This window comes from Lineus longissimus, chromosome 11 (assembly GCF_910592395.1).
Source record: "Lineus longissimus chromosome 11, tnLinLong1.2, whole genome shotgun sequence".
NCBI classification, from domain to species: Eukaryota; Metazoa; Nemertea; class Pilidiophora; order Heteronemertea; family Lineidae; genus Lineus; species Lineus longissimus.
The window spans coordinates 2,880,609-2,907,088 of NC_088318.1; the positions used below are offsets into that span (position 1 = coordinate 2,880,609).

A 26,480-nucleotide genomic window follows, 5' to 3' on the forward strand; every position below is an offset into this window, starting at 1 on the left:
TTAATAAATAAAACAAGGCATTGCTTATAAAATAAGTACATCTACATGTATTTATATCAGCTTTTTTCTGGTCATAATAACTGGTTATCAACAGGATGAATGTTCAGCTACCACAGGCTAGGTAGAAAATGAAGAAAACTACAAACCATATCATACACATTTCATGGATATGACAAAACAACTGCTATTGGGAAAACACCACCACGTCACAGGCCAACTCAATCCTGGTCTGAACTGCGGGAAAACGATTAACGTGACCCTGTCTCAAAACCAAAGGTTAAGTGACTGCAAACAAACATTTAAAGATGGCCTAATGTATACAATAAACCTCCGAATTTCATGGGTGTTATGTTTTCGCAGATTTGGCAAATGAGCTCGATCCAAGAAAATTTGAATAACGAAAAATATTGCAAAAACTGGAAGAAATTTTGTAATATGCCAAATTAAAAATCATGAAATCTTTCTAACCAGAAATTTTTGCAAATTCCAAAAATAAAGAGGGGCCGAAATTCAGTGGTTTACAGTCCATGTACAGAAAAGGCCTTGGCTTTAAATCCCAGTTCAAGATCTTCACAAAATAGATTGAACCAACTTTTCGTTTTAGCTACCCATCACTATTAAGCAGTATATTGCACAAAGAGCAGATATTAAAATAGACTTTTCACAAAGTCTTATTTAGCTTTCACATGCATCATTGCATGTGCCATTAAAATCTATTTACAAGTATACAAGTTAAGACCATATTTACAATTTACTTCATAAGAAAAGTTCCAAAATGGAAAATAAAATAAATAAAATGCTGACTGATAAAATGTATCAAATGTACATATGTTATACAATATAGTAATAGGCTCTTCTATAAAAAATTACACTAAGTCTTAATCCACACTTGCTAAAAACTACAACAGTTCACCAGAAACAATCAGCAAAAACTTCTGCACTTGCCTATTATTTCAAGTCCAGGCGTGGATCATGGATTGAGCAAAATGGGGATGCCCAGTGCAACACAGCAACAGTCGAGATCAATCTCTAAGATTCTTTTCCAAATTTCCCTGTCATGTTAAAGGCCACTCGATGGTCACTCGATCCCGGATCCATGCCTGGAACCTTCAGCTTGACTAGCATGCACAGCATTGTAATATCAGGACCAGAGGATATGCAGCTATACACGTTATCTTTACGAGAGCATGAAGTCACCATAACCGTAATTTCAAACATTACTTGAGATGTATGCATCTTAGCTTACATAGCTCTGATACCCCTGTCCTTTCACCGTTGACAATCTTAAGTCATATTTTAAAACAATGGACAGATACAGATGTCTTTTCTCCCACAAATATCCCACATGCAGCTACAGACAAAGTAGTAATTCACAAGTATCCACAAAACGACCACGTACAAAAGACTAACAACCCGAGCATGCAGAAGAGCCTAACCTACAAATAAAAAAAACCAATCTCCTGAGGTGAAAATATTTTGCAAGGTTCAAACAGTAATTAACTGCATTGAACCATCCCATGTAACCGCACAGTCATGGGAAATGCAATTCCCACATAGACCACTTCTTAAAACATAACTGTATACAAGCCCTTACACTCATAAGTCCAATAAACATTACATTGTCCTTCTGGTATTCAACTACATGTATGTATAATTTCGTATTGTGATCTTTGACACATTTTTCATAATTACGGAGAGGGACTAATTACTACATGATTATGATGACAAAACATGAAAATGACTTGACAGAATTGATATGAAGATGCCATGATAAGAACAACTTACATACACAATCGACACTGATTGACTTTTCTAACAAAAACAATATCAGTTCGACAAGAGATCAACTCTCCAGATAATATACTATGTACAACACACCAGTATTTAGTCTTTATCTATTCTTCATAACACCAATCAGATGGTTTGATCTGACAAACAACAGCTCAGAACATATCTCAAACTTACTACAGCCAAGAACACCTCAGAACAGTAGAATACTTTTACGTAACTTCTAATAAACAAGACACCATCAGTTACACTAACCTGACAAGTCACTGAAAGCGTATTCGATGAAAAGTATGAGATGTGTCAACAGAAATCATCATCAATTTAATGGATTTTATTCACGAATGGATACCGGGTAGAACATATAATAAATTCAAATGTACGCTGCCTTTCCTTATGACTTTCATGATTATTTCATTCGACAAGAAAATTCTGGATGTTTTTGATGGATTTATATACAAGCACTTCAACATACATAGATGTGGGAATTACCTCACGATGACACCAGTGTCAAAATCTAATCAAAAGACATTAGCAGTCTTTGTCCAAATGCTCATGGGCACCGGACGCTTGGCCACATGGTAAGGTCCCATGATAAAATCTTCTTTGAATGAAAACAAATCAGTGAAAGATGAGAAGCTGCCTGATGACTCTAAATCTCACAAGTTGGAGAAAATTCAGTAAACCATGAAAGTGTTTTATTTTTTGCAAATTTCGTGAGCAACATTCTAAACGAGTAAGATACCGGTATCGGAGAAGAATATTTTTAGCAACGATAAACTGTTTACATGAAAATAGGATGGATGGGGGAAAAGGGAACTGCACAGAGTAGAAAAATACAAAATAAGTTGCAACTCAAACATTCAAACAAATTTACCGGTATACAATAGCTTAGATGGGAATTTTGTGTGTCTCAACTCTTGTGGAGTGAACAAGATGACAAAATGATATTATGCAATTTTCTACGACACACTGAGGTCAAGTATGATGTTAATGAAAGAAGCCATTCATCTGATGGTCTCGAGACCAAATAAAGCCAGTCAAAAACGAGGCTTTTGTCTTTATTTTTGTCCGAACAGGTTAAATTACCTAGAATTACAAGTATTGTACATGGACATTCTAATAAATAATGATGGATGAACTTATTTTAATGCGGGCACATGAATTCCTCACTTTTTCTCACGTACACTTAAAACATGACATTTCTATACAGCAACACTCAAATGTTCAGACACACCATTGGATTTGAATCCACATTTTATATCTACATTAGTGTGCGGGTACATACATGTTACGTGTGTATATGTACTCAGCGAACAACCCATTTCTTAGAATTTCAATAATGGCAATGAATAAGGGTCCATCTATAATTTGGTACCTCGGGCCTGTTCGAAGACCTGGATGACGCACACATAATCTGACTGCCAAAGTCCATATTTTAGATGCCAATCTTGATATACTCCGTTCACGAGATGCTGTCCATTGATTTTTAGATGGCGCACGCAGCTTAAGATGCCGTATTTGAACAGGCCCCTATCTCAGCTCTATTTTAAGTGGTGCCATTTGCCTTGGAAAGGCAGTCAATAGCACCACATGCCATTGCTTTGATTTGGATGAGGGGACATGGCTCAATATTTCTGGCTTGACCACTCCCCAGTTGGGGATTTCTAACATCTCTCCACAGGAGGAGAAAAGTCAGTTACATCACTTTGAGTACTTCGCTTCTAACCACAATAATGTTTGAAGTACGAATCCTACGTCCTTTCACTATCTGTTTTTGCAGGTACAGGGTCTTTTGGAGTCTGATTTATCTGATGGTGAGGAGGCGAAGGATCTCGAGGCATGAACGCGAGTCGTAGCTCCTTCACTCGTTCTGGTGTTGGTCCCCACTTCTGGTAACCGGCCTCATTCTGTAAGAACACCACCAAAGTGCCATGGGCAGCTTTCACATTCACTTCACTGAAATAGGAACAAAAGGTTTAATTTGTAATGCTCAGAAAAGTGAGATGAACCCTCTGGAAACAACATTTTTGAGAACACATTGTGGTCTCTTTATCAAAACTGGAATGAAATTGTAAAAGTAAACACAATTGCAACTTTGGCCAGCTTTGAAATTTCTACAATATTTTGCCAACAACTTCCTCTGTCCTGGTTCCTTGTACACCTTCTAAGAAGCATTACAACTCACCGTGTATTTTTCATAACATGCTGAAATCCATGTCTGTACTCATGGTCGAAGGCAGGAATTACAGTTTGTTTTCGTTTGAATCTGTAAATACAGAAAAATATTTATTTGTTTATTGTGTCAGAACTGCAGCAGAAAGCATTGGCGTATTACCCACAAATGAAGACAAAGGCAACAGACTTCATAGCCAGGATTTACCAATCCCAGCCGGAGTGACGTGCATAGCCAGGGCTACCCAATCAAAGCAGGAGTGACGTACCTGCTCGACTCAAGTCTGATGAGGGCTTCTGTGGGGGGGTCTCGCCACTCTGGGATGAAGACTATGAATGACAACGGTTCCTGAGACTCTTGTAATAAATTCTGAAATTAAATTTTCTGACACATGAATAAGTGATAAATGGCACTGTTGACGAGGTGACGATGAACGCACTGATGACAACCAAGATCACAATGTTGCCGAAGGTTATTAAGAATGCTTGCTGTGGTATTGCCAAACTAGATCTACTTGCTAGTTCTCTCAGGCATTCCGGGCAAATTGACACTATTACCCTTTGAACGAGATGCCATGAAACGGGTATTTCATGCACCAAACAATCGGCTAGTAATTACTTCGCTCATTGCAAGATCTGTAACTATGAGAAAACAGCCCATCGGTAATCATGTAACTTTAAGATGGCAGAAGTTTGAATATATCCATATGCAGGAACGAGAAGATTCTCACCTCGAAGTGATCGACCATAGCTTCCATGAGTTCCTCACAGAATGGCGGATTACATTCAAATGACCCAGTCAATGGATGAAAGTGTAATATCGTCCTGAAAAATGTATACGTTTCTTTACAACTGGATCATGAGAGCATAAATCCAAAAATAAATCAGCTTGATCTTCCAATTCAGTTTGCCAGCGATTGCAGCTTGCTACAGTATATCAATTCATATTCCTTCAAAATGCTTTGAATGCACACTTTTCATTTTTTTTTACAACTAAACAAATAAGTCACCCAAACAAACAGTTCAAAGACAAGTTGATATTTGAATTCAACTTACCCCCGAGAACCAAAGTAGCTGTCGGTATCCGGGAAAGCCGAACAGAATTGTTTAAAGAAGCAATTGAGTGGTGAAGCGAAGCCTTCGAACGTCACACCAAATACCCGGTGCAGACACTCGAAAACGGCCACAGGCAGTGCGCCCTGGAGACCAGCCCCTTCGTTGTTGGATGAACCAAACAAAGTCTGAAATTAAAGGACAATTGAGTAACATGTACACTTATATTTATCTTTCGGTGCAGACAGGACATATCACCAGAGTGCCCCCGAGAGGAAGCTTAACCCTTCAACTGCCACCGTCGCCGAAATTGCGATGAGCACCTATGCGTTATTCATTGAACTCACTCGATGGCAAGCCCAACTAGTCTCATGCAACAGTCCAAAATTACTGTCCATAGCTTAAGCCATATACCACAGAGTCCGATGTGAATGATGCCATGCTCACTGGATACACCTAGTCCCTTGCTTTACATTGATGTGATCTTTGGATCATGCTCCCATACAATTATGCAGGAATTTTGAGATACAGTTTTGTGCAAGACAGAAGCAAAGACATAGACTAGGATCATATCAATCAAAACAGATAGTTTCTCACCTGATATCTTCTCAGAAGACACCACACTCTCGTCAAAAAATTGTCAAATCTCGCATCATCTTTACAATTCCATCGGTATAATTGTTCCTAGAAAAAAGTGTGTTGTTTGAGGATTTGAAACAGAGTCCTTGTAATATGACTATTTCCAGAAAACCTTTACTCCTAAGTGAAATATAGGTTTTGGGTTTTTCCCAGAGTGGTGGTGATAAATCAAGTCGTAGAAGTTCGGTTGGTAAGCTGAACTCTGAACTGAACGATTTTCAACAATGGATACAACAGTCATTTTGAGGCTGGCTGCTCACAATTCAAACAAAGCGTATTGATAAAACTGAAATTCTCAGTACTGGTGGCTATCCCGAATAGGGCTAAAGATCCAAGTCACATGAGACATGTGCAGAATACCTGAGGTCTTGCAGTCACTTGGTCAATTTGGCCACATCTTGGAGCAAATGAAACGGCCAGGGGCCATTGTGCTCACCGTATACATCTTTTAGTAGGCAGGATCATGCTTAGTTTAGAGGTGAATATGGTGAACACAATCAGGCATGAAGACTTTTTTTAGATGTGTATTGATGTCAAGTAATAAGACAGGGCAGTATATATAAGTTTATGATCCAACCAATAATTGTCTATGACATCAACAAGATCAATATCGTGTGATTGCTAAGAGTCCCTGCAATAAAAAATTCATCGAAAAAAAGTCATTAATAAGCGAGATATTGCATGTCCTACTTTTTCAGTTTTGACTCCCTGGTGGCCAAATCAAGAATCAGATCAGGCCAAAATTCGGTGTCAGAGATTATCTGATGTAGGGGGTTACATGTACCAACTTTCAAGTTCATAGCTTCAGCAGTTAAGAAACGTGCCATAGTTACACTCTAATGGCCAATTTACGCCATTTGACCTCTGTGACCTAGAAAAGGAGGTCAAATCCAAAAATTGTAGGACATGTGGTGTATCCTTGCTAGAAGTCCCTGCCATAAAAATTTTATCGAAAACAATTCACTCAAATAAGCAAGATATTGCACTTCTTCCTTTTTCCATTATGGCCCCCTGGTGGCCGCATAAAGAATCAGATCAGGCCAAAATTCGGCATCAAAGGTTATCTGATGTAGGGGGTTATATGCACCAAGTTTTAAGTTCATAGCTTTACTGGTTAAGAAACGTGCCATAGTTTACACTCTAACGGCCAATTTACGCCATATGACCTCTGTGACCTTGAAAAGTAGGTCGAATTGAAAACCCGTAAGACATGTGATGTATTCTTCCTAAGAGTACCTACCATAAAAATTTTATCGAAAACAAGTCACTTATAAGCGAGATATCACACTTTTTAGATATCCACTTTTGGCCCCCTGGTGGCAAAGTGGAGAATCAGATCAAACCAAAATTCAGCACCAGAGGCTATGTGATATAGGGGGTTATATGTACCAAGTTTCAAGTTCATAGCTTTAGTGGTTAAGAAACGTGCCATAGTTTACACTCTAATGGCCAATTTACGCCATATGACCTCTGTGACCTTGAAAACAAGGTCAAATTAAAAACCCGTATAATATAAAATGTATATTTGCTATGAGTACCTACAACAAAAGTTTTATCGAAAACAAGTCACTAATAAGCGAGATATCACACTTTTTAGATATCGACATTTGGCCCCCTGGTGGCCAAACAGAGAATCAGATCGGACCGAAAATCAGTGTCAGAGGTCAGCTGACCTAGGGCATTCTGTGTACAAAGTTTCAAGTTCATAGCCCTAGCAGTTAAGAAACGTGCCACTGTTAGGATACGACGACGACGACGACGACGACGACGACGACGACGACGACGACGACGACGACGACGACGACGACGACGGACACAGCGCTATCGTATAGACTCCCCTTACGGTGAGCCAATAAAGAAATGAAAAAATTCCCTGACCGAAAGGAAAACCTAAACATATACTGACCAGTTTTTGAAAATGTATGGAGTTGATCTCAATTTGATCTCCCCTATACCGTAGCACCGTCGTTTCACCATCTACTTGATGTTCCGTGACAGGAAGCCGTGGACATGGCACTGCTAACTGGATAGGATAGCACAAGACCTTACGTAGAGGGGGCTTCTGGACAGCAAGAGGCTCTGCAACGAAGATAATTGAGGCTTTTAGATCACCCTCTGCTTGTGAAAGCATCTTTTGGACCTCAACAGAGACAGGACAATGCAACTGAGTCTTTTACATGTCCCTCAGCTGATGAAAGCATATGTGGACCTTGCACAACTAGGCCACCTGAACTAGGGGAGCTGAGAGAAATCATGTGCCTCAAAATAGGAGCGGTTGCCTTCCCAGAATGAATGAACTCGCCGCCTGTCATTAAAGTACCACCACTCTTTACATTCCGAGTATGATAAACCATGCATGTCAGACTTGACTAGACCAGCACTTTTATCAATCAGCTTTACATCTCACAAACAAACTTGGGACTTGAGGTAGGGGCTTGGAAGACCTTAGAACTTACGGTCAATTCCACATTGTTTCAGCATTTCCCAATGCTGCGCCAATAGTTTTTTCACATAGTCACAAGAGAAGTGATACATTTTCGTACAGATGCCTTCCACGGAGTCCTTGGCAGTTTCTGTCAGGTGAGGCTGGCACTGCCGCTTCAAATGGGCAAGTCTTTCCTAAAGGAGAAAATAGATCTTGTATTTATGTTTGACAATTTCAATTATCTGAAATAGGGAACATCATCATGATACTTTCACCGATTCAAAACATTCAACTCTGCCAGGAACAGAAGAAGTTCCAATTCAAGCAAACATCGACCAATACAGTGATTCATTTAAATGCTCCAGAACAAGTGTACCAATACCCACACTAGGGAAAACGAAAGTGAAACTAACACCGATGCTAGATTACACCTAAGGTGGTAATCAACTCATTTAGGACTTACCAAGTAGTCATCAAATGATGCATTACCCTGTTTCCGTAACCAACTGAACGTGTCTTCAGCATTCCACTTCACTATTTTTCGACTCTCGGGCGTGGCAGTTCTGAAACCACACACAATGTCTATAAATATTCATCAACATTTGCTGCTCCATTTCTTGACTAGGCCAGGAGAACAATCGGTCTCATTGCAAGTGTTTTCTAATTTTCAACATGGTAATTGTAGCCCAAATCCTGTGCAAATAACTTTTCACACCTTTATATTATTGTACACCAGGACTAATAATGGACACTCAACTGCAGCTGCCCAGTAAACACCAGTCACTTTTAAAAGTGTATAATTTTCATTGATACATTCTGTATGGGTGCAAAACAAGGATACCAACCAAATACAAGAATACCAACCTATTCTCTATCATTTTCTTAGCGGATTCTGCATATTTGAACAGCTGCCTTCGTGCATCACTCGAGTATTTTGGTTTGATCAATTTGATCGGGATATCGTTCATGATTTCTCTGTACATTGACAATGAGATCTCGTTAGCACAGTCTGACGGTAACATCGGGTCTTCTCCTCTATCAACAACCTTCCTTTCCAGAAGCCATCGACTGAATGACTCGTGTGGAACTTCAATACCTAAAAACATACATAATATTCTTTTAGGACCCCGCATTTCCTTCTGTTTGTTTACTGCAAATGTTTTTTTTGTCATAAGTTAGCGAGATTAGAAAGGTATGCGAAGTATAAAATTATTGAACAGAATTGAGTATAATCCAGTTTCACCATTAGAGGGAGAAACCATACCTTCTCTAGTTTGGCAGAGCTCATGATAATGTCCTCTCAACTTTTTCAGAAATTGTCCCCGCAGTATTTCCACATCAGGATGTGGGGGTGCCATCTTTGTCAGTGGCCGCTCATAAATCACCACATTACTATTGATTTCAAAGTTCCAAAATGGCCTGGAAACAACAATATGAAACATTGGTTTTTGTGAATTTGCATCTTTTACGTAGTTTTCAGTTGGCTTTTTAAAGACAACTCCACAATAGGCATTTAATTTAGATCTTCTTTACTCCTCCATATATTTATGTCAAAATAACAGGAATGCAACTATTTCTGTTTTTACAGTATTAATTTAACGACTCCTCAAGATGCTTTTTCATATTTTGTACTTTTTTTTCTTCTATAATACTGGAACAGTATGAGATTTCCAAATATCAGTGTGAAGCAAACATCTAATGAACAGTACTTCTGAATAATAATCCTTACCCAATACTGAAGGCAGCTCTTTTAGGTGGAGTTCCAAATGGGTCCTCACTAGCCTGCCTCTTCATTCCTGCATGTGGAGATGGTATGTCCACACTAGCTCGCGAGAGCCTGATGTCATGTAAGTCTTTCGGTGGGCCTGCGGGTCTGTTGATGCCAAGGGGATCACTGAGGGGGTCAGGTTGAGAGGCTGGGTGTAGCTGTAAGATATAAGATAAGGATGCAACAGTAAGCATTACAAGCATGATTCAGATCAATGCCTTTCATGTCAAGTACTTACTGAAATTAAAGATGTTCGAATCAATGCATGGCTATGAGGTTGTTAGTTTCTGCTACAAATTCAATGGTTTCCCACTTTAATACTTGGCAACATACATGTAACAGCTCAAGAAGGGCATCGACCATCCTGAGTTGTAAATTCTAACGTAAATTGCTACAGTCAATGTTGAAATAGCACAAAGCTACAAGTACATGAAGTAGGGGGTGGAGCAGAGGGAGTCAACTTACCATAATATGTGGCATATCCCAAGCAGATTCATTGGTAATCTTATTGAAAAAGTATGGTCGATTTTCTCTGCGACTCCAAAACTTCCTCCAACCAGCTTGTAGTAGTTCAATGGGTAGATCATGAACTGGGTCCGGTGAATTGCCAGCATTCGGCGAGCCTATAAATGGCGGTGACGTCCCAGGGATACCTTGTTGATTTGCTCCTGGAGGTGGCATTCCCTTATGATTGTTGTCTATCTGGTTTGGCGGCGTATCAGATGGGGACGTTGCAGTTGCGGGAGACCCAACTGAGCTACTGTCTGATTCTTGTTTATCTCCCATCTTATCTGATTCTGAAGATGGGGACAACACCCATGAATCTGGAAAAGCATTTAGATTTATGCAATTGAAAGCAGGTCAAACTATTCTAAGCTAAATGTTATGACTACCTTTCAGCCCTATCCTTTCCTCAAAGTCAAATCCAACATGGCCACGGACTGGGTGGTGGACACTGGTACATTTTAGACAACTCGCTCATCTAGCAAATGTCATGAAACGATCAGGAAATGTGGATTATTTCCTGCTTATTTTGTTTATGACCATTAGATTTTATTTTGAGGATATGCTTTTAAACCTGGTGGATGCTGTTTAGAATGACCCGTTTAGGATGACCGCTCAGAACAGGTCAAAAGGCCTAGGCCTGCCCTAGGGCTAAGCAGCTGACTTCGGACAATGCCTGCATGCCTGCCAGCAATCCTTTGTTCAGGGCGAAAGGCATGACTGGTCAGCACCAAAACAAACGGCTAAACTTTAGAATCCCCGATCAGAAATGACGTAGTTTGATCGCATTCAACTATGAATGAAATCCATTGAACAGTGGTACTTGGTTAGTCAACCGATGACCTTTTTTTGGGGTGTGATCGGTGATTGTCAACTCGTTCCAAACAAACTTCTTTGTATTCATCTGTTCCACTCTCTGCAGTCACCTGGACTCAGTATCCGAAGAGTCAGTCAGTCATGAGTGTGATCAGTGTGAGTCCGACTCGGGAGTGTCTATCAAAATTTCTGATTATGTTAGCCAGCTATAGTCCAGTGATTTTGCCTGGCAATTTGACCTGCAAACAGGGAGAAGTGCCCTATCTCACAGCAGCACATAGCTCGCAGGTAGCATCTCTATATGTCATATAATGATATATGTCAGTATGTGTCTATTACGTAAGCGCGAAATGCTACAACAAATGTATGGGAAAATGTACAGCGAAATGTACAATCAATTTTTCAAAACAAATTGCCGACGAGCACGAAGATTTGAATGGTGACTGCAAGAAAAGTAACTTTGCGATCATCCTCAACTTAGACTATTTAGATGCTCTAGTATCTAGTCTAACTTATGCATACCAATCAAGACAAGAAGATAGCAAATAAAACAAGTTTTATGCGTTTGTTTACACCAAAGTTACAACTGACGCGAAAATGCTTCCGCCATTTTGTCCCTTCGATGCAGCGGGAACGCTGTTATTGGCCAATATTGAATGAACTTTCAGTTGTAAGATTGTCAGCAAAGATATATTAAAAAATTGTTCAAAAGTGTTTTGCGTGTAGAAAAAAATAACTTTATTTGCGCGTAAAAAAATTAACTTAAAGTCAAATTAAGTCTAGGCATATTGTGACCACTTGAAGACAAGAAATACATTCTCTTCATTCAAATATTTTGGCGCCAAATTCAAATCGAAACTGTGAGTGGCGCGACTGGCGGGATGCAAGTTGCCTCATAAAGTCATACTACACGTGTCCAGTGCGGGGTCCAGTGTCACGATCCGCGGGTCTTGATCGCAATCAATTCGAATAATCAGTTATTTCGAGTTGTGTGGTTTCTGAACACATATGAACAGATCTATGGCCAAAATTTGTCGGATTCCGTGTAGCGCGATAAAAATCGCGCAAAGACGGACCATGACTATGTGAGTTTGTCTCCCGGGTCCTTACCCTAGTGGCGGCATTCAAACGCTGTCTCTCCTTCCGTCCGATTCTGTCATCTTTATCACTGCCAATCACTGCGCAAGGAGTATATGGCTGCGTGGGAGAGAGCAGAACAGGTCCCGCTCAGCTTTCGGTCGTCGAATTCATAACAGCTTACCTGCCTCTTTAGCAGTTTTATATTTTGCGACTTGTAACCTATAATATTATTAGACTCCCCAGGCAGTCCATCGTCTCTTTTTCATCTCTCCTCGTAGGGGGGGGGGGGGGGGGGAGACGAGTGCGAGCTATGCGTCCGGGCCTATACACTCTCCAAAACAGACAGCCTAATATTCAAGCATAAGCAGTTTAGGTTACTGCTTCATCACATTACTATCACTGCGCAAGGAGTATGGGGCCTTGGCCTGTAGGCCAAAAACCCTACTTACAATAACGTCGCAAACAAATCTTCGTATATGAGTGCAAGCCATCGAAGTCGTGACGGCTCCAAGCTCATTTTACAGTAAGAGTGACAGTGGGTGATCGACGCCGCATTTGGTTAATCCAGAATGATCAGGTTTACCTGCCTTCGTTCTATTTATAGGCCTAACCCAAGCATCTAACGCATCGCGCAAGGCATCTAACCATCGCTCTCCTCCGCCTGGCTTACCGTCTGTACCATTGTCTTCAAGATACGCCCCCTCTCATTACCGCCATGAAGAGCTTTGTCTTATTATTCGTATTTTTCGGTAAGTAATGAACTTTCTATTTACAGTGTTATTGAGGACTTGTCTTTATTTTCGTCAGGAGCTGTTTAACCTGATAACTTAAGAGTTTGTCTTGAAAATTGCTGTGAAATCTCCCATATCAGATCGAAATCCAAACGGCCGGTGTCACAACTGAAGACAAGTCTGACTCTCTCTCTCGTTTAGAGACCACTTTATATAGCCCGTTGCGTTGTATGAGACTTGCGATGTCAGTGTAAGCTATAACTTGCACTGTGACTGAGATGGATGTGTGTCTTACGAATTAACCATATGGTTTGGTAGTCAAGTTTGGGTATAGGGCCACCTTTTTCGTTTGAATTCCATTTCAATAAAAACAGAGGAACATTTAGCTACCCTTATGGTTACTCTAAGTACCTGACAAAATTCCTTGGGATGAACATGAAAATATATATACCCGAGTGCGCACATGATCATCTCATCTGATCTTTCGCATTGCCTAATCTTCTTATCTGGGCTAATCCCTGTGAGACAGATTCTGGTAATCCTTTCAGCTGCTCAGACTCAGTCTTGGAGTCTGACCAAGGACAATCAAACTCGTCGAAATTTATCAGAAGTTACATTGCTTTAGTGTGGATATGAATGTAACAAGAAGTTTATCAAATCTATTCTTTAGTGGCCCGATATAATAAAGGATGTTGTACAATGTACATCCACTAAATAAACAGACTATACTTCCCCGACGAGCAGTAAAGTGCTTGACCCATTTCCGTCCTAAGAATGGTACATGTATGTCTTTGTTTAATCACTTTGCCTTCAGCATGTTATGAATTAGTATCAACAAACCGGAGGTCAACTCCGACTTTGGCCTAAAAGGGGGCCATCTCAAAAATTTGTCAACCGTCGCAAAGCAACGAGGTGTGCATATAAGTCTATAGCACTCTACAGACGCTCTTATTCACTGACTGAGACTGGCCATCATCAAGAGGTTCGAAGTCTTTGAGGTTTGAGTTCATCACGGACGTTTAGCTTTAGTTCTAAAAGCCTTTCATAGCCATCATTGCCTTGGTGCCATTTTTAAAGAATGATTTAACTTCTTGTATCTTCATAAGTGTTTTGGTGAAACAAATGAAACTGATAGTAGCATTGAAATCATTTAAATATCATGAAATATATTCTTATGGATTCGGTTTGGTGAGTTTCTGTTTATTATCCTAAATATTTGGTTTTCTTCTTTCCACTGACTACTTAGACTGTTTCAGCTGCGAGTGATGCCGCCTACAAACGATGGTTACCAAACCTCAACTACGGCAACCCAAAGAACTGGAACATTGGAAACCCACCATGCCCAAACGACCATGTCCTCATGCCAGCGATCGCTCCTATTGTCTACATGCAAAGCAACTCGACCGTCTTGGAACTGGTAGGACGTCTATCCCTCTTACATTTTAGTAATATAAACCAGTTTTCGCTTTATCATAACTTAAATCTTAATCATTTGACACTCCTTTTCGCAATGGCAAAATAAATCGAGATGGATAAAAAAACCTGCGCCATAGACAACATCCTGAGGAGAAGCTCATCCTCGAAAAACTACACTCCGGAAGCAGTGGACCGGCCTCGTTCCTCACCATAAGGAGACCAAATTAGGATGACGCGGTGGGCTGCCCAGGGAGTCTACGAAAAACCAGAGTCAGTTGTATCCTCCTCCCCTCGCACACGTTCGGTCGTTAGTGCCTAGGGTTGGCCTGAAGCTAGGATGGAGAGGCTGCGTTCATTGCATTGTCCTCACCTTCCTTCCAGGTTCTTCCAATGAATGGTGAGATCATTCTGGGTTCATCCATGTCTTTGACGTTTCCCGCCGCGCCCAGCCTCGCCCCGGAAAACTGCCCAGGAACAGGTGAGAAGACGCTTGATAGCCCTACGTAGGACTATTACCTTACAGTCAAAACGGCTCCTGATCGACTTCACAGTATATGGCAATGAAAGGTATGAAGGATTGCCCCGTCAATAAACACGTCCAATATACATGTATATATATTTCGTTTTCAGATGCCACGTTCAACAGGACAAAACCTGAGAATTGGTTCGACCCAAAGAACTGGTGCACAACTCAGTCAGAGACAGGTCCGTGTGAAGAACCAAGTGACCTCGACCTTGAGCTGATGCCTTGTGCCCTTGACCAGGTCATCTTTCCAGAGAAAAGCTCCTTTCTGGTTGACCTTGACACTTCTGACCCTATCACTGTTGGGATGTTGAAAATAAGAGGAAAGGTGTGGTTTACTTCATAATTGATCTAAAGGTTCACAAAAAGAATATAGTTCATCACAATAAATGATGAGACGGTCGTGATGTCCTTGTCGCAACTTGACTCGGAAAGAAAAGTGTACGAGGGAGTGGCAGCCTTTTCGGCTATAGCTTTTTCTATATAAGTGCCACCTATTCAGAGCATCTTTGGCAGCGTTCGACGAATAGCTGCAACAGACGCAAAGGATTTCCTCACACAAAGTGTACTTGTGTCTGTCTAAACAGCCGAACATCATTGTCTTCTCCATTTGTTGTCACCAGAAAAAGGCGTCATTTCACTGTGACTTACTTCCCGTTTCAGGCATACACCACATCAACCTTCAGGCAGTTCATTAGTGGAAAGGAGGGCAAGAAGGAGTTTGTCAGGACCAAGGGAACCGTCCTTCCCAGGGTGAACATCCAGCAAGAGTCGTGCGATGATGTGACCGGCTGTGCCTGTGGAAATGACAACTTCAAGGTATGGGCCGTAACCGTATCTTGACTAGACTCCTGAGGCAGTCAACTGTCATTTTAAACATAGTCTTTAACGAGCGAGGGACGAGGCCGATCTACAGCACCTGGAGTGTAGACTTGACAATTTGTCCAAAGACACTGAATACGGCGGAGACACATCCAATCGCCCATGAAAGTTTCGTACACAGACTAGTGTCCTGGTATTTGTACCGTTCTATTGCCTCAATAATGTAGATTTTAATTATGTTTGCAGATAAAATCCAAGATCTGTGCCCTCCAGAAACCTCTCTGTCGGGCGGTGACGTGTCAAAATATGATAGAACCTGAAGGATCGTGCTGTAGACTATGTGGTGAGCAATTTCGGGATCTGCACGAAGCGCCCTGTTGAACTGTCTTCTTTTATATCTTAGTCACAACTGAAAGCTATCTGTGTCACAAGGTGTCATTTCTACATGGAGCTTCAGGACGGAACAAAGGGCCGACTGGGGGGCTGGTCAGCAGGTCATCTATTTGATCTTGTCCGCTGCAGCAGCTTCAAATGTCCCGTCTGTAATAAATGAGGTCGGACCGAGTAGTTAACCTTCTATTGAAGAGGAAAGGATCAGAACTTATCAGATAAATGTCATTGTTTGTTATTTCAGGAACATCGCTTGAGTTGGAATACACGTTGGGATTCAGCATAGCTTCAATTAAGAAACTACTGAAGGAACACTTCGGAAAAGTAGGTTTTCTTCAAGACTGGCGATTCCATCAAATCATAAAAAAGGGATGGCTTGGGGCTTTGAAATGCCCCCTCGGCCAGTTGTACCAGAATATGCTCTGAGATGGCCATCTCATAGATGGACTGAAGGGGTTGAAAACCCCCTCTGAAAAATAACACGTTCATACTTATCTTATTTTCAGGATAAATATAACACCACGAAGACGAGTCTCACTAAGATGGCCAAGGGTAATGTCATGATCCTGATCACAGACAATGCAGATGGAGATGATGCGGTCATGATGGGGAAAGATATCAATGATTACCTCATGGAAGGTACAGACATAACTGGTTGCACTGCTTTGTGTTGCAGAAGAAGAAGTGTCCAGAAAGATAGGCGTCTTGTCTTCTTTGAAGATAGTACAACACACGGTGTATCAAAAAAAGACCAAACTTTCACTTGCTTGAAGTGACGTCATCCTCGCATTCCAGTAGTGACTGTGTCCTTGTAAGACCAATAGGGATGACAGCAAAAAATTATAAAAAAACACCACATCAGAACCTGCTGAAGGAACTGGAAGTAATGTCAGTCCACGGAAATCCCGAAAATGTAATTTTTCAAAGCAATCGTTAATGATAACTTATGCTTGCAGTCAGGTTGTGACTTTGTCTTCGAAAGACCAATTTGGGACAAATTGTAATTCAACACCACAGAATCTTTCTGTGCAACACAGCAATGGAAGTTCGACTTGTTGGGTCTCTCCACGGACTGCTCTCCATTAAAAAAAAAGGTCATTGGTTAGGCATATTGTTGAAGGAAGTGGTTTGGTACATTTTCACATCCCACGAAAATGCACTTTTGTGGAATATTTGAAAAGGATTTAAAGACCCTTTAATTACTTTCAGACCAAGAGAAGGACCACCGTTATGGAATCAAGACAATCATAATCAGGTCATCAACTTCACTGAAACCAACACCAAGTGCCAGAAAAAGTAATTTTTGATTCAATAGAGGGAAGGACTGTAAAATCGGTCAGGAGCTGTTGGTAATTCGCCAGACGGCTGCTTGACCCTGACAAGATTTACTGCAATGGCCAATCCAAAGGACACTGAATGAGGATAATTTTGACTTGCCATTCGAGACCAATATCTGGCACAATGAGACAACCTGTCACATCATTCTAGACACGTAGTCCCAGTAATCCACCACATGAATTGACTTGCATGAAGACACATCTTTGTTGGTTTCATAGATGATCACGGGGACATGGATGTGCTCAACTGACAGCTCATTTAACCAATATCTACATTTCCTGTGAGGATACCATCAATGACATAGTTGTTTCTTTCGATTTCAGGTGGTCTGACCTGGGACAGAAACATCCTCATAGGAGTCATCGTAGGAAGCATAATCTTGGTCCTCCTGATTATTGTGGTCACATTTGTGGTTATCAGAAGAAGGTAAGAAGACGAACCTTCTCCTATCCTGGTCATAAAACCAAGGGACAATTTCACCCCTTACAGAACAGATCCTTTACCATTTTCACAAGGATGGAGCACTGACCATACCAGTGGAGGGACAATTTTTCCACAAGGAATTTTACTAGTAGGGAATTCCTCATTTGACAATACACATTCCTTTGTTTATCTTGTCTATCTTAAACACAGAACATATCAAATCATACTTTCAGGCGAGGCTTGTCTGGATTTGACTTCCAACTCTTCGGCAAGAAGTCGGACGATGGCATCCAGTCAACCAGTTTCCAGGACTTTGGCCAGGACACCACCAGAGGATTTGACAATCCATTGTATGACAACCCACTCAAGGTTGGTACTGAAAACATTTTGTAGTATCAAATAAAGACAGACTGGAATTGAAAGACTGTGACTGGTCTGTCCCTTAATATCCTAAACTTGTTTACTAATAAAGCCAATTTGACCAAGAGCTAAAAGATAGGGAAAATTGCCTAGGATAGGATAGCAAGATTTGCATACAAGATGCACAGCTCGGTCCACAATTGGCGGTGATGATATCTGTATGCCAGCCAAAGAAGGCTTTGACAATTTTAAAAGTAGTTGTTTTGATTTGGCCAACTTTAATCCATTCCAACTATCAATTACCACCAGATGATAATGTACATGAAATGATTTGGCCAACACAACAACATATACTGATCATATCTTCAACTTCTTCCAGGAGGACTATTACCAAGACCCAACAAAGGTGGATCCCGTCCTGAAGTTCAACCCTGTATTCAGTTCAGAGGGAATTGAGGAAGACAGCTCTATCTGATCTAAACACGGACAAGGACGATGTATGGCTTGCACCCACCTAAAATCTGACAGAAAACTTTGTCACAGGGATACAATTCGACATGAAGCAGCTTATTAGTACAGTATAACCAAGTATAGAATACTTGGTATAACTTGTAGTAGTTGCTTTAGGAATCTCTCGGGACAGCTTGATTACTGTCAGACGTAATTTGGTTATATCTGACCAAAATATGACACAACAATAATAGAAAGTTCACATCTAGTTCAACACACTTTATTTTAATACATATGTTAAAACTGAAAAGAAATCACCAAAGATCCGAGGTAAAGGTTAATGAAAAGGAGCCCTTGGTCTAGTGTGTAGGCCTATTAAGGAATTTGCCTGTTTTTTCTGGAATGAAGAAATAATTGTGAACTGGGATTTCATAATCAATGAACATTGTGACTTGGGATGGCTTGCAGTGTGCTGCAGGTCCTTGGTTATCCGACCAAGACTGCTCAGGTTGACCACAAATTGCGTCCAAAACACTTTGGCTAACGCCTCAGGTTTTTGTCTGATTTTCAGTCTACCCACGTGGTCTTAATCAGGCAACCAAGGACTGCCAGCCTGGTATTAATTCCTTAAACGAAACCATTTATTCTTCAGATAACAAAAGTAATTTACCAATGAGGCTACAACAACACTGTCCATTTGCTAAATAATGCTGTTAGTCATATATATTACACAATGTAGTCACTTCATGGTAGAACCAAGACTATCTGTATACAAACATAATAGGTGCTACACAGTAGCACTGGTTCTAGTATGGCCAAAACGCACACTTCAGTCCTCAATCTTTCATTTCAAATAAATCTATGCACATTGTCGTGAATTTACACATTTCCTGGATAATAAAAGATTGATATTTTGTAGAAAAATTGCCTAAGTTCATGTTATTCACTTCCAATCTCCCTTTTCGTAGTCGAATTGAGAACTGAGGCCTTCAATGGCTCCTTGACGCTGTGCGATCATTTTCTTGACCGTATCTTCCTGCCATTCTTTTGTAATCGTGTGAGGCAGTGGTGGATAGACTGAAACAAAGGAGAGAATAATAAGAAATGACAATTTTTCACACCACTTTGCCAAGAAGCATTCTTTGGGGTGCAAGCTGACACAATAGAAGAACGCACAACATCTGAAAGTGGTGGCTTCGCGGTCTGGCCAGCGCCACTCTATCTTGCGTTTGTATTTTCCGGGTAACAGTATTCATATCACCCACTGAACTTCCTTACCATAGATTTTCATCCACAAGTACAGCCATCCAGTCACCGCAAGTCCTGCAATGACGGCAGCTACGACTGACTTCCATTCTCCTGTTGGAGCTTTCATCTCAGCATAGGTGGAACAGAAGCTGGCACGGTACACTAAAATGATGAAAGGAAATACAAGTGACTGGGATGCAAGCTTTAGAGAGATGCCTCTTCAAGAAATTAGCACGATCAAGACTTACTAAAGACTAGTCTTTATTGATTCTTCGTATGATGTAAAAGATACAGTTCCCGACCTTTCATAACAAGTATCACCACCGTACTCTTTAAACGGATTCATCTTATCACTATCAGGGAATTTTTATCAGGCATTCAGATATATTCAATGCCTCATCCAAAATTGCTTATAAATCAAGAATCAGGGGCCTTTTTTATGATGGGACAACATGACAGGTGCCTCCTCCCCACCCCCACATAGTGATTACCACAAACTTTTACAGTGTAATCAAACTTACAGGTCTTCTTCTCTGCAATTGAGAGGTTTTTCCAGTCTCCCATTTCTTTCTCCCTCAGGGCCATAACGTCAGACGAGTTTTCACCAAAGCGGATGCCTGGGCATGGGAATTCCACTCTGTCCATGTAGCTCCCAGTCCCATTGAAACCATAGCCAACCACATCGCGGTTACCTGGAAATATGCATTAAATATAAATTACAGTACAGATTTCATTTCGTTAGATAATTTTGTTTTCACTATAATGGATAACTTTCCAATCACTGTAGAAGAAACTCTTGTTCAACAAGTATCCAGAACTGAATGAAACAAATAGTGATTGATAGTTAGCGAGACAAGCAAGTACAGGAAGGAAACAGGAATTAGAATGTCCAGATTTTGAGAATAATTTGTTCGAATCCAATTAACGCAACATGACAAACGTAATTGGATGATTACTGCAACACGATTTATAAAAGAAGCCACTTGCCTATTCTTGGGTAGATTCTCTCTTTTTCTGCAGGTGTTAAAGCAACATCTGTAGATCTAGCTGCAGTTGTTGACAGCGCTCTCTGGGAAATAGACCGGGACTGACGCCCAACAACGCGTATCATGTTGCCTGCCATCCTGTAATCAGAAACACGAAGTGTTAAAATATGCTACTGTGTCACAAATGGATCGAATCTTGGATCTTGAAATTGAAAGAACCCTGCCACTCGTACTCTGTTCGGTATCTACACTACAGACTACAGTAAACAAGGTCAAGGAACCGTTTAGCCCTGCTGAATTCATGAACTGTACAGTACCCTCAAAGTTGACCCAACGCAATGCTAAATGGGGGTTTGACTAGGCCTATGATTACCTTTTGTTCAGAAAGAATCAGGGCCAACAGATAATCAGTCAGTCGGTGCAGTGCACTGCATCATGTACATGTGACATGCACGCGTGTACACACAGAGAAGAGGTCAAACTCAAACTTGCCGGTTTCATAAGTGGCATTTCTTTCCCAAAATCTCGGACACAACACAATTCCTACTCAAACTCTTGCATTTAAAACATAGTTGAGATATCAAATACAAGACTTGATGAGTAAATTACGCATAAACAGACAACATTGAGGTGAAAATACGAAATGAAACTTACACCAAGTACGACCTTGCACTTCAATGCCGGAAAAGAAATGGCACTGTTGGGCCCGAACAACCACCTCAGTGCACTTACTGTGAATGCATTGCGCTGGAGTCGAAGTTCGGCTTTCAGCCAAACGGAAGTGACGCAAATTTTGTAAACATGGAAGAAAGGACGAAGCCGATTTCTTGATTTCTTGATCAAAACTCGGCATAAAAAGCACAATAGACAAGCTTAGATTCGGCTGAAATTCTGCCTAGGTGAGCATCACTGTATCCGTATCATGTAAAGACATGGAAGGTTGGCCAAAAATTATCGTAGTAATATTTCTCGCTCACTAAAGCTGGACTCAAAAAGTGCTCCCACTTTACATCTACAATGCACGGTCAGTGCATACAAATGCATTGCAAGATTAGCATTTTGATGAATCACAATCTGACAATGCTGATAGTGGTGATATGATGACATTGAAACTTGTGAGCATTTGTCATAAGCGGTAAATTTTTAGTAACCACGGTTTTTTAACTACTTTGCTGTATTCATTGGACTACGGCGGGCCTACCCATGTCCCATACTATACTAAATTACTATTACCGTAACGGATGCCACTGATTACTTTCGCTCCACGGTCAACCATGTCCACTTGGCACTTGTAAATTAAGCAGGCTCCATAGGATCAATTGCACCAGTTGGTGGCAGAATCAAGCATCAAATGATACCAGGTACAAGGAACCTCCGTTTTACATCTCATTGATTTAGGGACGGTGCTGTGTGTAGAGACTTCCCACTAGGGAATGAAGACAGAATGGCCCCGATCCTTAGGAAGATCAAACCGACGACCTCCTGATTATTGACCAATTGCTCTTTGTAACTACTACGCCACAGTTTCCTGACTGACAGATTTGATTTTGATATCTGCCCAAAAGTTACTGTACTCTTTCAACAGTCCTTTCTAAAATTAGGAAACATAATGCGTAAAACTAATACACAGTTATCAATTCAACCTTCATTTCACCAATGTGACTTAATTTCTCTTCGTTCATTTTCAGGGCTCACATTCACAAACTAAACCACGCTAAGTGAAAACAGGCATTGTACATGGTGAAGAACTGAGACAATCTTAGAGGTGCAAGTTCTGAATAAAAAATGAGTTCATCTTTTCGTAGCAGTGTGTGGGACCCAGTCCACATCATTTTTCAAATTCTGACAATGCAGTCAATATATTATGTGTGGTTAGGTGTTTGGATTTGCATAATGGACTATATAGCAGGGACAGACAGATCTTTGGATCAAATGTTTAGTTATCAGGTAAGTTCAATTAAAAAGTTTGTGATTCAAGACCTAGATCTTAATGTTACACAGCAAAAGATATCCGGGGCTAGAAATTGACAGAGGCAATGGAGGCAACACACTGCGCTTTTTATCTTTTATCAAATGGGAGCCCTGGATATCAGAAGGTCTCCAATGGCAAAGTTGAAATGTCTCGAGATTTTGTTAGGCTTTTGTTATCAAGCAGACAAAAACTTGTACTAAAAGTCGGCCTGTCCTTAACTAAGAAGGTCAGTCATTCAATGTTGAGGCGAATGTTTTTTGTTAAGATATAGATGACTGACTCAGATTGAATAGTTTTGGTGGGTGGGTAAAGGCCATACTTACTTAACTTGAATGTTGCTCTTTTCCACCATTAAGAAAGACATCATATCATAACATACATGTACCATTTTTTGTTTCAGGCTCTGATATTTAAAGATTTAAATGGTCGATTAATAATGGGGAGCTTTGTTCTAAATGCATTAACATGGTAAGTTTTAAGTCTATGGGTAATCAGTGATTCTTAGTACAAATTGCAATCATGGCAAGTCAGCCAAAATTTGCCCAAGGATACTGACTACCACCTGCAACTTGACAATTCTATGTGAATTGTGGAACCACATCCCACCAGGTATTACGTCCTGAGCTTAGGCGGTCTGTGTGAGCACCTCTCTTGCTATTCTAACACTCGTTGCATCACTTGAATATTGATACAATATCCATCTAGCGTGTCCGATATCATTGGGCCCAAGAATAAACTGATTATAATTTAAAAAACTGATCATTATAATATTTCAAAACATTGTTTTGCGGTAATTATTGTCCCAATTGCAGTAATCATTGTCCATCTCTGAGAGACAGCCCTGTAGCAAATTAGGCAAAATATGGGCAAGTTGACCCTGATTTGACAATAACTCACCTAGATTACTTCTAACCTTTCTATTTGTTTTTCAGTGCCATTGGACTCTGGTATATCATAAAACGGACAAAACAGTGTTTAGATTTCACAATAACAGTCCATTTTGTCCACCTCCTGGTGTGTTGGATTTACAATCACACCTTTCCGGCGACGGTATCGTGGTGGTTAGTGAACATCATATGTATTGTTATCATGACTGTGCTCGGTGAATTCTTGTGTATGAGAACTGAATTGAAAGCAATACCCATTTCAGTCGGACCAAAGGTGGATTTATAGTGGAGGGTGAATGTGCGGTGACATTCTGGATACCTGTGTTGCGGGTCGTTGAAAGTGTCAGAGGATAAGAGAACGTGTAAGGACCAAATTCAGATTGATATGCCCCTTTTATGCACCAACCTGTACAATGTATCGTCATCCACATGTATAGAAAGAGTGAAATGAAAGCCATTCAATATTCAGTGGGGGAAGAAATGAGAGAACACCTTCATGTAGGCAGAGTTGGCAGAGTTTGGGTAGTAAACTTCTCATGTGACCGACTTGATCAAAAACATTTCAGTCTTCAGAACTTTTTGATTATATTGTGTACTGGTAGTGCAGTTAGCTCTGACGTAAGCTTGAAACGTGCGTTATTGTGTTAAAACGACAAACTATACTTTTAAATATCAAGTACCCTGTTTCATATTGTGTACCATACTACATGTTCTATACAATGCTACTGTGTCATCATACTGTACGCGTGTGGTATCTTTGCTCTCCAAACCCATGACATGTTGTGAAAGACTTTCCTACTATACAAACAATAATAATCATTGCTTAAAGATGTATATTTTACTGGTAATTGCTAGAGGGAGTCCTGGGAATTGATCTTACTGAGAAAAGCTGAAATTCATTTTCGAAATTGACCATGAATTGCCCTTGATTTGGTGAAAAACAATGCCCTCTGGAAAACCTGGCCAGTGCTTGTAGATAGATGTACTCTTGGCTCATGTCATCATTGTCGTTAGGTTTGGAGAATTCGGCCAAATGCCAAGACAAAATGCCTCATCTGTTAAAGGTGAATTCATCACCATAGTAATGGAATGGGATGGGATATATTTTTGAGTTTCATCTAAGAAAATTGGCAAAGAATTGAAACAGTTAAACTCCCCCGTCTTGTCAAGTTCCGAGTTGTTAGTTGTGATAGGAAGTTTTTGTGGTCTCTTTGTCCGCTCCACTTCATCTTTGCATTGTGTACATTTATAACTTTGTTGTAAAATGTGCTTCTATATTTAAAAAAATACATTTTATCGAGTAACGATTCACTCCAAACTCATCTCAGTCCTGTCAAGTTGGCTGTCTGAAGAAAGTTTCGAAATAAGAAACGGTGAAAATTCTAAGCAACTTCTTCAACAACAGTACTGGTATTGTGGTCAATTATTGTACACTTGTTATATATAGGCAGGAAGAGTCCATTGTTGTTTGTTATACAGGGGTAGCAAGTGCATATGCTAATGTGGCTGAGATATAACCTTACTTCCCTAGCCAAGTGGAATGGGCCGCCCTCAATAACATAGAAGATGGTGAATGGACTCTTCTTTCCTGTAATAGAAGAAGTGTACCATTTTCCCTGGGGCTATTGACTGCCCATGGTACAAGACAGAGCTGGGTTGGGAGTATTTTTGGCTTTGGTATATATTTATTTCTTTGATGTTCATGACATTTGTATAAATCGGTTTCTCAGCAGTGCAGTAATATCACTGTGACTGCTATTCTAGATCAAGAAGAAAAAGCAATAAATAGTGTATCTTTGCTGACTTTGGGTCATGATGTTATAAAACTAGAAGACATCTGCCTTAGTTTTGCCATGGTGTGATAATGGGGACAGTGGTCTCATAGTCAATTGCATTTCAATGTTAGAATGTCGTAAACCTGCACATCATCATTCACAGTTCATAGCGGGCACATTGAAAACATTTTATGAGAATCTGTACATGTAACTTCTTGAACACATAGTGGAAGGTGAAATGCAACAGTTTGCATTATGATTTAAAAGAATGTGTTTTCATTTCTGAAGAAGTCTCCATTTTTGAAGTCATTTATGCCACGAAGTCTAACTGAGGAGACTGCTCAAGAAATATTGACCTTGGTCGAGGTTTACAAAAGGTTTATGCTTGATTGTACGCAAATGGGGACGAGAGTTTTGGCTTATTTGATTCAAATCAGTTGAAGTTGACAAAGGGTAGGTTTTTCTTGAACCTGTGGGAGGGCTGGGGGCTGTGAGTACTAGTCTACTTCTTCACTAGCCCCTCTTATATTTTTGTGAGCAGGTTCAAACTGCTTTAGTGATGTCCATCTCTGTACCAAAGTTTTTGCGAATAAAATTATTTATTTGAACAAGTTCTCAGCCTTCTTCGTTTCAACTTGTGATGTCTTCTGTTGTGTGACTCTAGGTTACATTGGTTGTGACATCAGACGACAGTGGTTACACATATTCTTCACTTGTATGTAAGAGCTATTAGACGACAGTGGTTACACATATTCTTCACTTGTATGTAAGAGCTATTAGACGACAGTGGTTACACATATTCTTCACTTGTATGTAAGAGCTATTGCATTCGGGCATATCAGGTCATTTCACTCAATACATACTTACTCCCTCATCCCTCATGCGTAAGGAAGAGTCATGTTGAGGCTCTATTT

General features: G+C 40.4%; 4 protein-coding genes across 4 annotated transcripts; 2 read left to right on the plus strand and 2 right to left on the minus strand.

The window, feature by feature from the left end:
* Positions 1–24: 24 nt before the first annotated feature.
* Positions 25–11,787, minus strand: LOC135495776 (mRNA (2'-O-methyladenosine-N(6)-)-methyltransferase-like). The gene is made up of 14 exons (XM_064784687.1): positions 11,688–11,787; positions 10,311–10,669; positions 9,807–10,003; positions 9,342–9,496; positions 8,942–9,173; positions 8,541–8,640; positions 8,109–8,271; positions 7,559–7,731; positions 5,611–5,697; positions 5,017–5,201; positions 4,692–4,785; positions 4,230–4,330; positions 3,974–4,054; positions 25–3,744 (listed from the first exon to the last, which is right to left on the minus strand). The coding sequence occupies exons 2-14, from the start codon at positions 10,629–10,631 to the stop codon at positions 3,540–3,542; spliced, it is 2,094 nt and encodes a 697-aa protein (XP_064640757.1). The 5' UTR covers positions 10,632–10,669; positions 11,688–11,787; the 3' UTR covers positions 25–3,539.
* Positions 11,788–12,729: 942 nt separating this feature from the next.
* On the plus strand, positions 12,730–19,607 carry LOC135495508 (protein amnionless-like). The gene is made up of 12 exons (XM_064784227.1): positions 12,730–12,994; positions 14,233–14,393; positions 14,774–14,870; positions 15,023–15,243; positions 15,579–15,734; positions 15,984–16,080; positions 16,372–16,451; positions 16,634–16,766; positions 17,337–17,423; positions 17,789–17,891; positions 18,122–18,257; positions 18,628–19,607. The coding sequence occupies exons 1-12, from the start codon at positions 12,961–12,963 to the stop codon at positions 18,721–18,723; spliced, it is 1,401 nt and encodes a 466-aa protein (XP_064640297.1). The 5' UTR covers positions 12,730–12,960; the 3' UTR covers positions 18,724–19,607.
* Positions 18,952–21,674, minus strand: LOC135495510 (cytochrome c oxidase subunit 4 isoform 1, mitochondrial-like). The gene is made up of 5 exons (XM_064784229.1): positions 21,587–21,674; positions 20,934–21,070; positions 20,468–20,638; positions 19,977–20,108; positions 18,952–19,775 (listed from the first exon to the last, which is right to left on the minus strand). Exons 2-5 carry the CDS (start codon positions 21,067–21,069, stop codon positions 19,642–19,644), a joined length of 573 nt encoding a protein of 190 aa, XP_064640299.1. The 5' UTR covers position 21,070; positions 21,587–21,674; the 3' UTR covers positions 18,952–19,641.
* Positions 21,675–21,726: 52 nt separating this feature from the next.
* On the plus strand, positions 21,727–26,171 carry LOC135495511 (protein SYS1 homolog). The gene is made up of 4 exons (XM_064784230.1): positions 21,727–21,831; positions 22,621–22,879; positions 23,305–23,372; positions 23,837–26,171. Exons 2-4 carry the CDS (start codon positions 22,718–22,720, stop codon positions 24,075–24,077), a joined length of 471 nt encoding a protein of 156 aa, XP_064640300.1. The 5' UTR covers positions 21,727–21,831; positions 22,621–22,717; the 3' UTR covers positions 24,078–26,171.
* Positions 26,172–26,480: the final 309 nt, after the last annotated feature.

Excerpts from the sequence above, each read along its gene's own strand:
- LOC135495776 (XM_064784687.1), bottom strand. The coding sequence starts at position 10,631 with ATGGGAGATAAACAAGAATCAGACAGTAGCTCAGTTGGGTCTCCCGCA. Across the intron at positions 9,497-9,806 it reads AGAGCTGCCTTCAGTATTGG|GCCATTTTGGAACTTTGAAA; the intron begins GTAAGGATTATT and ends TGTTGTTTCCAG. Across the intron at positions 5,698-7,558 it reads CCATACATTTTCAAAAACTG|GAACAATTATACCGATGGAA; the intron begins GTCAGTATATGT and ends ACTTTTTTCTAG.
- LOC135495511 (XM_064784230.1), top strand. The coding sequence starts at position 22,718 with ATGAGTTCATCTTTTCGTAGCAGTGTGTGGGACCCAGTCCACATCATT. Across the intron at positions 22,880-23,304 it reads ATCAAATGTTTAGTTATCAG|GCTCTGATATTTAAAGATTT; the intron begins GTAAGTTCAATT and ends TTTTTGTTTCAG. Across the intron at positions 23,373-23,836 it reads GTTCTAAATGCATTAACATG|TGCCATTGGACTCTGGTATA; the intron begins GTAAGTTTTAAG and ends TTTGTTTTTCAG.
- LOC135495508 (XM_064784227.1), top strand. The coding sequence starts at position 12,961 with ATGAAGAGCTTTGTCTTATTATTCGTATTTTTCG. Across the intron at positions 15,244-15,578 it reads TGTTGAAAATAAGAGGAAAG|GCATACACCACATCAACCTT; the intron begins GTGTGGTTTACT and ends TTCCCGTTTCAG. Across the intron at positions 16,081-16,371 it reads ATCGTGCTGTAGACTATGTG|GAACATCGCTTGAGTTGGAA; the intron begins GTGAGCAATTTC and ends TTGTTATTTCAG.
- LOC135495510 (XM_064784229.1), bottom strand. The coding sequence starts at position 21,069 with ATGGCAGGCAACATGATACGCGTTGTTGGGCGTCAGTCCCGGTCTATT. Across the intron at positions 20,639-20,933 it reads GAGAATCTACCCAAGAATAG|GTAACCGCGATGTGGTTGGC; the intron begins GCAAGTGGCTTC and ends GCATATTTCCAG. Across the intron at positions 19,776-19,976 it reads CTTGTGGATGAAAATCTATG|TCTATCCACCACTGCCTCAC; the intron begins GTAAGGAAGTTC and ends CCTTTGTTTCAG.